This window comes from Enoplosus armatus, chromosome 17 (genome assembly GCF_043641665.1).
Source record: "Enoplosus armatus isolate fEnoArm2 chromosome 17, fEnoArm2.hap1, whole genome shotgun sequence".
Taxonomy (NCBI): Eukaryota; Metazoa; Chordata; class Actinopteri; order Centrarchiformes; family Enoplosidae; genus Enoplosus; species Enoplosus armatus.
Window position 1 is genome coordinate 8,733,985 of NC_092196.1, and position 12,761 is coordinate 8,746,745.

The 12,761-nt window shown below is 41.6% G+C and overlaps 3 protein-coding genes across 4 annotated transcripts; all 3 read left to right on the forward strand.

Moving 5' to 3' along the window:
* The first annotated feature begins 1,296 nt into the window (after positions 1-1,296).
* spsb3a (splA/ryanodine receptor domain and SOCS box containing 3a) lies at positions 1,297-4,285 on the forward strand. Its single transcript, XM_070923727.1, has 6 exons — positions 1,297-1,470; positions 1,952-2,132; positions 2,322-2,509; positions 2,657-2,759; positions 2,853-2,978; positions 3,458-4,285. Exons 1-6 carry the CDS (start codon positions 1,345-1,347, stop codon positions 3,847-3,849), a joined length of 1,116 nt encoding a protein of 371 aa, XP_070779828.1. The 5' UTR covers positions 1,297-1,344; the 3' UTR covers positions 3,850-4,285.
* Positions 4,286-6,633: 2,348 nt separating this feature from the next.
* mrps34 (mitochondrial ribosomal protein S34) lies at positions 6,634-8,386 on the forward strand. Its single transcript, XM_070922447.1, has 4 exons — positions 6,634-6,693; positions 6,957-7,339; positions 7,464-7,506; positions 7,864-8,386. Exons 2-4 carry the CDS (start codon positions 7,022-7,024, stop codon positions 8,160-8,162), a joined length of 660 nt encoding a protein of 219 aa, XP_070778548.1. The 5' UTR covers positions 6,634-6,693; positions 6,957-7,021; the 3' UTR covers positions 8,163-8,386.
* A 692-nt stretch (positions 8,387-9,078) lies between these two features.
* nme3 (NME/NM23 nucleoside diphosphate kinase 3) lies at positions 9,079-12,761 on the forward strand. 2 transcript variants are annotated; one of them, XM_070922449.1, is made up of 5 exons: positions 9,079-9,137; positions 10,274-10,404; positions 10,524-10,625; positions 10,846-10,958; positions 11,604-12,761. In XM_070922449.1, exons 1-5 carry the CDS (start codon positions 9,092-9,094, stop codon positions 11,719-11,721), a joined length of 510 nt encoding a protein of 169 aa, XP_070778550.1. In that variant the 5' UTR covers positions 9,079-9,091; the 3' UTR covers positions 11,722-12,761. The 2 variants fall into 2 exon arrangements, with proteins under 2 accessions (XP_070778550.1, XP_070778549.1); XM_070922448.1 differs by lacking the exon at positions 9,079-9,137 and adding an exon at positions 9,593-9,674.

Here is a 12,761-nt window from a genome sequence, read left to right on the forward strand (position 1 = left end):
AGTGTTTTTAGTTTGTAGTATTCCTTCTTACTAAAGGAAATGATCTGATTCTGAATACTTCCTCCCCCATTGAATATATTATATAATAATACAACACTTTGAAAGGGGGCAATCTTCATAATAAATACTTCTGCTTTTGATACATTATTTTTCTGATTTTAAAAGAATGAATGCAGAACTCCCACTGGTAATAGAGTTATTTTATGACTTTGTACTAATACTTTTACTTAAGTAAAACATCTAAGTGCTTCTTCCACCCCTGAATAAATAACCCCACTCGTTCTTCGGTTCCTCGTAGCTCTGCTGCCAGGAGCCTTTGATTTGTACTGAAAACTTCCTGTGAAGGAGACGGTGCTGTGGGCTCCTGCTGCAGAGAGGCTGCTGCCTGGCTGTTGTTGTTTACGGTCAGACTAATGTAAAGTAGGTCATGGGAGAAGGAGGCTTTGCTAGCCACTCATTCATCTGTCGTGTGTTCACTATCTAGCAATAGGTGGCTTCAAGGAACAACGTCTCTGTGGTGTGGTCAGTGATTTGCCGTGAGGGCTGGTTGTGAACAACAGCCAGGTAACGTTAATGATATCCTTTTATCCAGCGCTGATAGCAACACACAGCTAACGGAAGCTAACAAGCTGTTTTACGCTAGGTCTGGATCCGCATCACCAGGCGAGTACTCCACCTCCGGTCACACTTTTCTTATTACATGGCTAATAAACCGTAAACGCACGTTAGTCAACGACACCTGTCAGTGTACTAAGCTGTATACACGCGTATAACAGCAGTCTGACTTGAATAGTGATGCTTCTGACCTTGTTATAGCCTGCTAACATGTTATAAAATGCGCGGTTCAACGGGCTGACTACTATGTGGCTAGCGTTAGCTGCTCCTGTTAGCTAGGCTAGGTGCTTAACTGAAGCTAGTTAGGAAAACAGCATCGCACGTCAAAGGATAATAATAATTTTACTGATGATGGCAATAATCTGTGGACTGGGACCAGACTACTAACAATTTATTGACGCTAAGTTAAGTAGTTAAGATGATGTGTGTTGTGTTGTTATTGGTGAAATAAGACACCAGGATAATATGAAGAAAGTATGTCATACAGGGTGTGCAAGTGTGAGTCCTTTCAAAAAGATTCAGAGGACATGTAGTGCACAAAGCTACAAGCAGCCATGTAAAAAGCTACCCAGGTTAACTGCCACAGAAGCCTTCAGTGTCTGTGCCTGTCAAGATAATCATGTTGTCACTTTGTCTTTCAGCAGCTGGACTGATGCTGTTCTTCCAGCATCTGGATTGAAACCTGAACTGACTGGCAGCCTCTTCCACTGGTGAGACTCTGTAGCTGTCATGTCCAGACGAAGCAGGAACAGTCGTGCATGGCGATATGTTTGGGGTGGAATAAGACGGGATGCTGATGCCAGGGCGCTTGTGTTGGCCTCTGAAAGTGAAGAATGGAGCTACGACCGCCTAGAGGTAAGCATACAAGGGCTGCTGTTTTCCCCTGGACCTAAAGCTCTGAACAGATATGAAGTGTCAGTGGACATGTTAAGTTTATCTTTATGTCATATGATGCAACTTGTTTACACTCCAGGCAGGAGATAGGATGTGTCACCATGAGTAGACAAAAATCACGTCAAGGAACCTTGTCCAACTTAAACCCTCTGATTTGCCTCTGGCCATTATAAACAGTGTGTGTTTGTCGATGCTTATGTCTGATACTTGAAGCTAAAGTTTCAGTTGTTTGCATGCTTTGTATCAGATCTAATCTTTTTTTTTTCCAGAAAGGAGTGCAACATTATTTTACTATCAAATACTGGAGATGCATATTTTTTCCAATCCAGTGCCCAATTTTAGCTTTATAGCAGCTTATCATCAAAACCAGTGCTGTGTTGTTACATAAGCAATGCTGCTGATGTTTGAATTTGTTCTCTCTTTCTATGTTGTTGCTCCCCAGTACAGCGATTCAGACTCTGAGGCGGACTTTTCAGCAGTGATGGTGCCTCCAGTTCCCAGTGCAGTGCCTGTCACTGGAGAGTCCTACTGTGGCTGTGATTCCCAGGCTGAGTCCAACTACAACCCTCGTCTGCGAGGTTTTCACCAAGTGAAGGACTGCCACTGTGGAGAGGATGACCAAGGTACACGACAACTGCTGCATTGATGTCACTTGAGTTACAACACTGTAGCCAATCATGTTATCTTTTATTGAGCTCTTTGATTTGTTCACTTACAGATTCTACAAATAACGTTTTTGTGTGCAACAAAAAACAAAAAATATTACATTTCTTGTGAATAAATAAATGACTGAATGACTTCTGATGTTTCAGAGTTTGACTGGGTTTGGGATGCCAGCAGCCGGTCCACAGCAACGTTACTGAGCTGCGACAATCGCAAAGTGAACTTCCACTCTGAATACAGCTGTGGCACAGCAGCAATCCGTGGCTCCAAGGAGCTGGCTGAAGGGCAGCACTTCTGGGAGATTAAGATGACGTCCCCAGTGTACGGAACAGACATGGTAAACCTTATCTCCTTGTCTCCCAACACTGACCTGCTCTTATTATGTTAACTAATTTTTCTAAAGAAATCCAGAGCAAATGTTTTGCTTAATTAATGCTTAGAAATTTGTGTGGAAGTTCAAGTTTATTTGTCTATTTCTATACAGATGGTTGGCATTGGTTCTTGTGATGTCAATCTAGACAAATACAGACACACATTCTGCAGCCTGTTGGGAAAAGATACAGACAGCTGGGGTCTTTCTTACACTGGTAAGATCAACACAGCATGCTATGATGTAGTGGTAACTGCTCACAATGGTTATTTTTTAAGTTAGACATCAGTGGTTGTCTTCTTTTTGTCAGGCTTGTTGCATCATAAAGGCGACAAGATGAACTTCTCCTCCCGGTTCGGACAGGGATCCATCATTGGAGTCCACCTGGACACGTGGCACGGCACGCTCACTTTCTTCAAGAATCGCAAGTGTATAGGTTAGTACTGGCAAGCGAAGTCCACTGTTGACCACATCGCTGGTCGTTTGATTCCTATTTTTATGATTTGTAAGGATGAACCGAGCCAACTTTTTGTCTTCTGATACGATTCTCATATTCTGCCAATACTGAGTAACGATCGGACAAGAGTACTCTTCTGTATCAAAAAGTCCAACTAATACTGGATTTGTGAGGCTGATACTGTATACCTCTATCAACATTCTGGCGTATCAGTGCATCCCTACTGATTTGTGTACACTTTTGTGCAAATTAACAAACCTTAATTGCATCTGAAGCATCTCTATAATCATTTTTTTATAAAAACAAATTGGAGAACCTTAACAAATGCATGAAGCATACCTGTGTACTCTATTTAGTGGGGATTCTTTGAAAACTTTAGTACATGTGACCCACAGTGTGGTATTGTAACAAGGTAGGACTCATGGACATAAAAAGTTTTTTCACCATTCTCGATCTAGGTGTTGCTGCAACAGAGCTACAAAATAAGAGGTTTTATCCGATGGCGTGCTCCACAGCAGCAAAGAGCAGCATGAAGGTGATCAGATCCTGCTCTGCGCCCACCTCCCTGCTCTACCTTTGCTGTGCTCGCCTTCGCCAACTGCTACCGGACTGTATAGACACCCTGGACGTGTTGCCACTGCCGCCAGGCCTTCGTCAGTTGCTCAACAACAAACTGGGTTGGGTCCTCAGTCTCAATAGTGGCACCACAGAAGAAACCCCAGATGGGCCTGAGCGCCCCTCACGTTTGCCTGCCCCCCCCCTGGCTGGACCGTCCTCCTCCGAGAGTGACTCAGAGGGTTGTACGTCTGACCCAGAAGCCTGTCAGAGGAAGAGATGCCGCTGGACATGACTGCACGGCTCGAATCCTACCTCCTCTTCAACACTGGTAGACGTTACTGTCCTATGGCATCTAATCTAGTGTTGCCAGCCTCAATCTTTCCTCAACATCAATGTTACACACTAGTGAAGAAAATAACCAGGATCGGAGTGGTACGTAGGTGGAAAACTGTGATGGCAGTATTCCTGCCTGCACGTTTTTACTGTGATCTTCTCTCATGCCATTCAGATGTGTACATGCTCATCATACATTCAGTATCCAAATCAGCTTCAGTAATAAGTGAAAATATGTGGTGTTATTTTGTTAGCTAACATAACTTGTTGCCATGCGTGTGGGGATTAGTGAAATGGTGCAGGAGTGGACTGTACAGTGTAACACTGAAGTCAAGTATGGCCAAATTTTGGTGGTCATCATGGTATATTTGCAAAAAGGGGGTTTCAAGAATGAGAGCCTGTATATTTTCTGTGTTCATCTTGTATGCAAATAATGTATATTGTTCTCAACCTACATGCTATGAATGCATTATCAAAGTAATATTTTACCTGTTTTACTGTTATCTGCAATTTTCTGTTAGGTTGCCAAAGTAACAATCGGTGGGAGGCTGTGTCCCATGAGTGGAACAGTCCGCCCTAGGTCATAGAGTATTCTTTATTTCTCACCCACAAGTTACAGCTCTGAGGCAGAAAAATGTTTAGACAGATCAAAAACTAGTTAGAAAATGTTATAAGGAGGTGGAAGGAACCTGAATGTACTTTGCAGCTTTTAGTCCTCCAAAAATGGAAATGTTCCTTTTCGTCTTTCATGATTCCTCATCAGATCATTCTTGTTTCTTGAGGGAAAAAAAGTCAAATATGTGTTACTTTTATGGCAAAAGCTTATGCTACTTGTATGTAAAAACAATGGATTTTGTCTTTTCTAAAAGATGTAAGCAGTAAAAATTGCTATTTAGCTCTTTTAAATCTGATCACGAGACAAGTATGTCACTCGGAAAAGACTGCCACACATTTTAAGTCACATTTCATCGCTGTTACACCTTATCGCTTTTTAGAGCTTTAAAAAAGTTAGTTTGACAAAATATGAGATTATGAGCAGTTTTAATATTAAACTTTTTTTGTACTGATCTGCTTATGCAAGGGTGTTCTTTTGGTTTTCCCAAGGCCTTGTTCCATTACTTCCTTTACCGACTCCTCTTTACTGTAATTCATTAAGGTCGCACTCTATTAGCACTCAGACCCTGTTGGCCTAAAAGATTGCTGTATAAAGTTCCTTGTTAAAGGAGATCACCAGCTGTGGTCAGCTTGAATCCGATGGATTCCATTGATGAGAACAGCAGAAATTAGTTTCAATGTGGTTTTAGAAACCTCTTGCACTGCTCTTGCAGTACAATCTACCCCTTGGCTACCTTTGTGTATGCTCAGTGTGTTTCTAACAATAATTTTTTAAATATGGCTAAAAACACAGTTTACACGTCATGCTACTGTCTGGTGACAATCACAATTCTGACTGAAGCTGTGGATTTAGGACATACTGAGCACATGAAAGGACATCAGAGAGGTGGAGATTACTGCAGGAGTGGTTTTCAACGTTTCTACTCCTTTTCGTCTGGGAAAATAGCAAATTACAAACATCTTACAGCCACACAAGTCTACAGGGGCTGAGTGGTGTTAAGATCAATTTAAGTATTAACTAATCACGAATGACTGAGGAGGGGAACGTTAACCCTGGGTCACTTAGTTTCTTTGGAGTATCAAACCATAACAATTATTAAAATAGTGTTTGACCCAGGTGTTGAAGCTACACAGTATGCCAACTGCTGCCTCAGTCACCAGTCTTTGATTGTTTTCACTCCTCAAGGTCTTGGTTTAAGTAGACACACTCAGAGACTTATGGTACTATGCAATACAAGCATCTTATGTGATGATGTTTTTCAGAAGGAATGGGTGTTTTACGATGAGATTATGGAGGCCCTAACACAGCGATGATGGTACCAGAGGACCATGCTCATTAGTCATGAGTAGTGTGACATGACACACTTAATTCTGTCCAGTTTCGTCATAATTTATCAGATGTATCCCTATAGATTAAGTAATGTAACCACCAAGAGGCTAGTTGTAGTCCAGCAGATGTATTTTTTTGTCTTATTTCACAGTATTTGTCTTCACATTGATGCATCCATGCACTTTTTCTTACTGTTGTTCTGTAAATAGGGAAATTGTAAGTGTTTCTTCTATACCATGTCATATTAATAATACTGTATGTGAAGGCCTTTACTCGCCTTTTTCTGTATAACTTATCAGCATGATTTTCAGCTGAAAATAAACTGAATGCTAAATATGCACAAAGGACTGGATCTGTTTATTAATTACCAAGGAAACTGGTATCAAGGAAATTTCAATGTATTATTATCGTTATAATTATTATTATTATGTGTATTCATTTATTTGTATTTTGCATTCGTAATTTTTAATTCGATTTTATTCATGTTCGTATTTATGTATCAGTAGTTCTTTTAAATACTGAAAATCTAATCTGACTAATAATTTAAATCAGTACAAAGGCCAACACACTGCCATCATTTATTAAAGTATGAGAGTACATCAAATACAATAGCACATTTAGAAATTATATGGAACACCCTTATATGTTATTAAATATCCATTATTATCTAATAACTCGACACCTGTTATCGTTATCATTAATGTGCTACCTCACGGTTTCTGCTTAATTTACCTCATACGGAACAAAATGCGCACTGGCAGTTCAAAGGGGAACTCTTTGCGGTCGGACCAAACGAGCGGAAGTGTGCCTTGCTTGCGGAGGTCAACTGAATTGATGCTGTTCATCAGGGACAATCAGGTATTTTTAATTCCAGATTTTTGCAGGTAGTAGTTAATTAAAGTGTATTAGTCGGTGCCGGTGTACGAGACGACTTTAGAAGGTGTTTTTAGCATCTAAGGCTAAAGTTAGCTAACACACTCAGGTTAGCCTTGTTACATCAGGACTGTTTGTGCTCTCCACTGACAGTCCATGCTAACAGGTTTACATGAATTACTTCCTTCTGTAACCAACAGACCGAAGAGCTACTTCAGATGTACATACATCACTATAATCTGTTGCAGGATAAACATTGACCCGTGTGTGTGTCAGTGAGGATTGTGGAGTAGCTGCTGAACATCAGACAGTCATGGTGAAGAAAAAGCGACTTCAACTCATAGCAGAAATGGCTCGAAAGATCCGGGCGTACCGAGAGCTGAAGTCTCGGCCGCGGGAGTCCGTGAAGTACGCCCTGGACTATCAGACGCTGAGGCGGCCTCTCACGGGGAAGATGCTGCCTGTGCTGGCCTGGCAGGATGTCCGCAGGGAGAGTCGCCTCTTCTCCCTCCTGGCAGGCATGAGGATGTTCGGAGTGGGCCGCCTCTTTACCCGCAAGTCCTGGCTGGAGGACCACTCAGAGCCCAGCTACTGGCAGGTCACCAAGGTCAAGGTGGACTACACATCTGAGGTGAGAGCTGGCCACATCCGTGCGCTGAGTGTCAAGTCCGCACATTGTCAGTCTAAGTGTGGTTTGGCATGGGGTCTGATAGGATACCAGTAACCAAATTACACCTGATTCCTGTGTTTTCTAGAACATGGATCATGGCCGAGCATGGGGCATCCTCACCTACAAAGGTAAGATATGACCCTTTTTATTTGATTTGAAACTAGGGCTCAACAATATATCAACATTTATCTCATTCATCTGTCTCTGTAATTACACTATAACACATGGTGGATGTTTAATAGGGTGATAGAAGTATTTTAGACTTAAATTAGATTAGACTACTTTTATTTGTTCATTTGCTCATGAAAAATGTCTAAAAAATGGAAAAGGACAGTTCTAGTTTGACATCCCGTTATCGTACAGTTAGACTCTACTCAGACCAACGCTGTATAAAGAAAAACAGGATATATAATAGTAAACAGCAAGTGATAATAATTCTCTAAACAACTGCATTTAGTGACTTTGTTGCATTTTGTGCTTGGCAGGTAAAGAGGAGAGTGAGGTCAAGGAGGTGGACAAGGTGATGTACCATGACTGGCGCCTGGTTCCCAAACACATGGAGCAGCAGTTGAAGGACTTTGAGCCGCTCCCTGAGCCCCCTGTGCGCTACGTCCCCTATCCTCCCCTGCTCCGCGCCATGCTGCTGGCCCAGCAAAAGAAAGCATCAGGCAGCGTAGTGGCCGAGGAGCCGGCCTTGCCTTCAAAGAGGGATGTCCTGCTCAACAAAGACTATTTCCGTAAGCAGGAACAAGACAGGCAGAGGACAGGGGGGACGGCCGTGTAACACTTAGTGGTTCTGAAGATGAAAATCTTGGATATTTTGGACCAGATCAGTGTTGACACAAGCCGTAACTTCTTCTGTCTAAGTACACTGGAAGCCTTCACCTCAATATCCCTATATCTAAGTCCTGGACTTAGATGAGTTCTCTGCTGTTTTCATCTGAAGCAGACCTGTATGTAATATGTATCTGTGTGATGTGGTAAATATTAAATTTGAGATCAAATATAGCTGCTGCCAGTGTTTTTTGATGCTTTTGTGCCTATGGTATATACTACTTTTATACTTCATTAAGGTAATTACAGCACTGAGAATGCACAGTAAACACTTCATGTAGATATGACTGGGGACAGATACTTTAACACCTTGAAATCACCTTTTTTGTACCATCAGAGAAAAGGGAGTAGCAGCAGATTTGACAAAAAAGGTTTACTTTGACGTTAAAGGCCCTACACACCCAAAAACAAAGCGTTAATGGCAGCTATCGTGATTTTATAAAGGATGACTCCCTTTTACCACTGTGCTAATGACAAGCCTGATAAATCCTAACAGCCTAAAAGTGCATTTTGGTCAACATTACAACACACACACATTGATCTTGAGCACTCATGGTAATAACTTGTATATAATCTTACATATGATTTAAAAAAAAAATACATTTATAATAATACATTTCTATGTAAACAATTGCCTTATTATTGCTTAATATTGACTCAGTATCTCGTAATTTTGATTTACCATAATTATTTTCATTTTACGTTTTCGTTTTTTATCGTCGGAAATGGGCGTACACACATTTGCATATAATTTGCTGGACAGGTGCCGCTCCTCGTGAGCCCCGGAACACCACGTGCCCGCGCTTTGGGGACGCGCGTTCGTACGTCAGTCCTCCTTCCTTCCACCCTTCTTCCAGTCTGCTCCGCCCGCCGGCGACAATGATCTGTCTGTTTCTGTCTATATTCGCCTACTTCTTTCAGTCAGGTTGGTGCTACATCAGTTTATACTTCATGGATCATTTGTCGATCTTCAGTTTGACTTTGACACGTGATAAAGTGCTCACAGTTTCCACCATGTGTGAGCAGGAGACGCAGACTCACCGGTCCTCGGCTAGCTACAAGAGGAGCAGAGTTAACTGGTGAATCAATGGTGTCATGAAGCCTTCAATAACTTTGAGAGAGCTTTTTTTCTTTAACTAATTCTATGTTAAACAGAAGCAGTGTAGAGTGTGACTATTAATACTCAGATTGTCTGCGTTTTACTAACGTTACACCCTTAGCAGCTACTTTGTGCAACCACCAGCAGCGGAGTCCATGTGTCCTCCTCACTGTGAAATAAGTTGATTCATCGTCCTATTATTAGCTCGTGTTAGCGCGCTGCCATTGGTGCCTTTGTGGAGCCTGTGAGCGCTGACAGGCTGCCGCAGGAGGAGCACTGCAATGGGGCCGAAAAAAAGGTCACGGCGAGATCTGCATGAACTTGAAGATTTGGTGGTTAAACATGCACGGATTGAAGAATCTGGTGAGACGCGACGTAGGCAGAAAATAAGTGAGCTTGAGGATACTGTGGCTGAGAGGTTTGTTGCAGAAACTGTAGTTAAAGTGCAGAGTTCAGGCCCTGCAGACATGTAAGCAGGCTGAGGGGACTACATGTTCCCCCCACAGGTCTTTTTAGTTCCAGATTACAGTGGCTCTTAAAAACTAACAAATAACAGACAACATGTGTGGAGACGCATGTAGTTGTTGTTCAAACCTGTGTGTGTACTTCTGCATGAGGTTTTTTTGTTTTTATGTGTGTATCCACTGCAAGCAAAACAAACTGTGTTTGACACTGGCTGACTTTCTACATGGATTTGAGAATAAATGCACTCTGCACAAGTAAACACAGCTGTCACTAATGTCTGAGTTGTGTCAGCTTTGTATAGTCTCTGTCTCCAGGTTTACTACAACACACTTAAATGTTTTTTCGCCACTGTGTCTTGAATGAATGATGCAGCCTCCTCCAGTCTACGCCAAAGTGCATGAGAACTGCTCTAGCTTGTGTGTGGTGGCTGTTGACGTTCACTTTTAGCACTTACTGGTTTTACCTTAATTTTTGCCAAATGTTCTCTCTGGTTCTAGGCTGGACTGGCGTGAATGAGCGCACCTTCATTGCAGTGAAACCAGATGGCGTGCAGCGGAAACTGGTGGGAGAAATCCTGCGTCGTTTCGAGAAGAGAGGGTTCAAACTGGTGGGCCTCAAACTTGTGCAGGTATCTGGGGGTGTAGACCTTTTATTCTCCATCATATTTCCAAATAAATGATCATGGCTAAATATAATAAATTATGTTTTTTACATTTTAATTGAATATGTGTCTGTCTTGTGTGTCAGGCATCTGAGGATCTTCTTAGGGAACACTACTGGGACCTGAGGAGTAAGCCTTTCTTCAGGGGACTGATCAGCTACATGAGCTCTGGACCAATCGTAGCGATGGTGAGATTCTCCCACATACTGTACACCTGACCATAGGATACTAAAGGCTTTCAGAAATCCAGAGGGCTTTCGGTTTAACTCACATAATGAATCATAGTTTACATTTGACACATCAGTCTGTCATGAATGTAGAGGTGTAGTGATCAGATGTAACACAAGGGAGTAATCTTGTAGTATTGTTGTGCATGCTGTAGTCATGTGCATTCCTGCGTTTGTTCAGGTGTGGGAGGGTTTGGACGTGGTCAAGACGGCACGCAAGATGTTGGGAGAGACCAACCCTGCAGACTCGCTGCCTGGAACCATCCGAGGAGATTACTGTGTGGAAGTGGGCAGGTAAGATCACCTGAAGGTTCAGTTCTCCTCCTCCTCCTGAAGGAAAATGTGAGGGAGAACAGGCCTGAGAACAGCTGACATTTTGACTTGTCATAGTAGGAAAAGCACAGGTGTTAATGATAACATTAACGATGGCGAGCCAGCATGCACAATACCATGACCCTGAAACTGAAGCAGCTTAATGGGATTCAGCCATCATTTTATTTTATTATTTATGTCTGTGCTTTACCTACTATAACAAGTCAAAATGTCAGCTGTAAATAAGGCTTATAAGAATGATACAGGTGTGATTTGTCTGCTCAAACTGGTGAAACAAACCTAACTGGAGAATTTAGGAAGGACGGCCCCGTAGTGTGAATGTAGAAAGCTCACATGACTGCGATGTGATAAACCTGTCGCAAACTTCCACTTTCAACAGTGTAAACAATCAAATTGTGTTCCATCTTTTATGTTTTATGTTTTTTAAATATAGCTGTTGCTTCTGGAAGTAGCTACAGAATTGTAATCCCTGGATAAAAATGAACCAAATGATCAAAAAGAAGCTGACTGATGAAAGATAACATTTTCAGCTTCTGTCCAGGGCGGATTCAGTTTCTGTGTGTGTGTGAAGGTCCTGAACATGTTTGTGTCGGCTGTGCGTTGCAGGAACGTGATCCACGGCAGCGACTCGGTGGAGAGCGCCCAGAAGGAAATCTCTCTGTGGTTTCGTCAGAACGAGCTTCACTGCTGGGAGGACGGCAGCAGCCATTGGATCTACAACTGATGATCCACATTATGCTGTGTGTGTGTGTGTGTACACCTCTCCTGTAGGTAAACCTGTGGGGTTTTTTTGATGGATCACATCATACCTCAGATGAATATTTGTTTGGCTTTAGTAGGTTGTAGCCGCATGGGAGATGAAGTGTAATTACATTTTTTAAAAATCTATCTGAACTACATTTCTGAGGTGAAATGAATTTGCAAAATAAAACACGCACTAAGTGAGCAGTAATTTGATCAGTAACCTGACGGCATCTGCTTCTGTTACAGTTTTCATTGTAGTCTTTGTTTAGTCCAGAACATGAGCTCATGTTTACAGTTTTTAAGCAATAAGCTTGCAATGTGGAGCAATAAAAGGTCCTGATTCATAATGTTAATCAGGGATTGAAAAGAGCTGCATTTAAATCCACCCTAAAGGTTAATTTCTATTGAAAGTACAGGAAATTTTATATGTAAGCATACAGGCAATGTGCTGGGCAAAGCATTTGAAGTTACACAAAAGATCAAATAACAGAAATAGTTTGTTTTGGATCTAGTTCTGCTGAAATTCACGCTGCACGCAAATACATCTTGTTACTTGGAATAAGCTCCTTGCAATTTGTATGGTGAAAAATCAGCCAAAATATACATGTTTCTCCGGTAATAGTCCTTGCAATGAAAACCCAACAACATGGGAGCAATCATCTAACATCACCAACACAATGATTGCCTTTTTACACACTCATGATTTTCAGTTTCCTGTACCTTTTTTAAATTCAAAAAGTGTGTAAAACAGTTTGTCACTTGGGACTACTTGAATGTAAATGGTAGAAGTTTTGCTGATGCTTACAAGCTTTTGAGGAGCATATAGCTCTGATTGTGGTTTTGTAATGTCATCATGTCAGGCTCAGTTTCCAAATGAAAGAGAAACTGCACTTTATTAAATGCGCGATATCTTTTGTTCTATAAATCTGTGATTTGTCCAGTTTTTGTCACATTCAGGCTTTTCTAAAACACCATGATGCTGTATTCATTGTATTAGAAATGTAAAAAAACAATAAATCT

Bases quoted from the DNA above. Each gene is read 5' to 3' on its own strand.
- mrps34 (XM_070922447.1), top strand. From the start codon at position 7,022: ATGGTGAAGAAAAAGCGACTTCAACTCATAGCAGAAATGGCTCGAAAG. The intron at 7,340-7,463 runs GTGAGAGCTGGC...TGTGTTTTCTAG, and splicing joins AGGTGGACTACACATCTGAG to AACATGGATCATGGCCGAGC. The intron at 7,507-7,863 runs GTAAGATATGAC...TGTGCTTGGCAG, and splicing joins GGGCATCCTCACCTACAAAG to GTAAAGAGGAGAGTGAGGTC.
- spsb3a (XM_070923727.1), top strand. From the start codon at position 1,345: ATGTCCAGACGAAGCAGGAACAGTCGTGCATGGCGATATGTTTGGGGT. The intron at 2,510-2,656 runs GTAAACCTTATC...ATTTCTATACAG, and splicing joins CAGTGTACGGAACAGACATG to ATGGTTGGCATTGGTTCTTG. The intron at 2,979-3,457 runs GTTAGTACTGGC...TTCTCGATCTAG, and splicing joins CAAGAATCGCAAGTGTATAG to GTGTTGCTGCAACAGAGCTA.
- nme3 (XM_070922448.1), top strand. From the start codon at position 9,593: ATGGGGCCGAAAAAAAGGTCACGGCGAGATCTGCATGAACTTGAAGAT. The intron at 9,675-10,273 runs GTGAGACGCGAC...CTCTGGTTCTAG, and splicing joins TGCACGGATTGAAGAATCTG to GCTGGACTGGCGTGAATGAG. The intron at 10,405-10,523 runs GTATCTGGGGGT...CTTGTGTGTCAG, and splicing joins TGGGCCTCAAACTTGTGCAG to GCATCTGAGGATCTTCTTAG.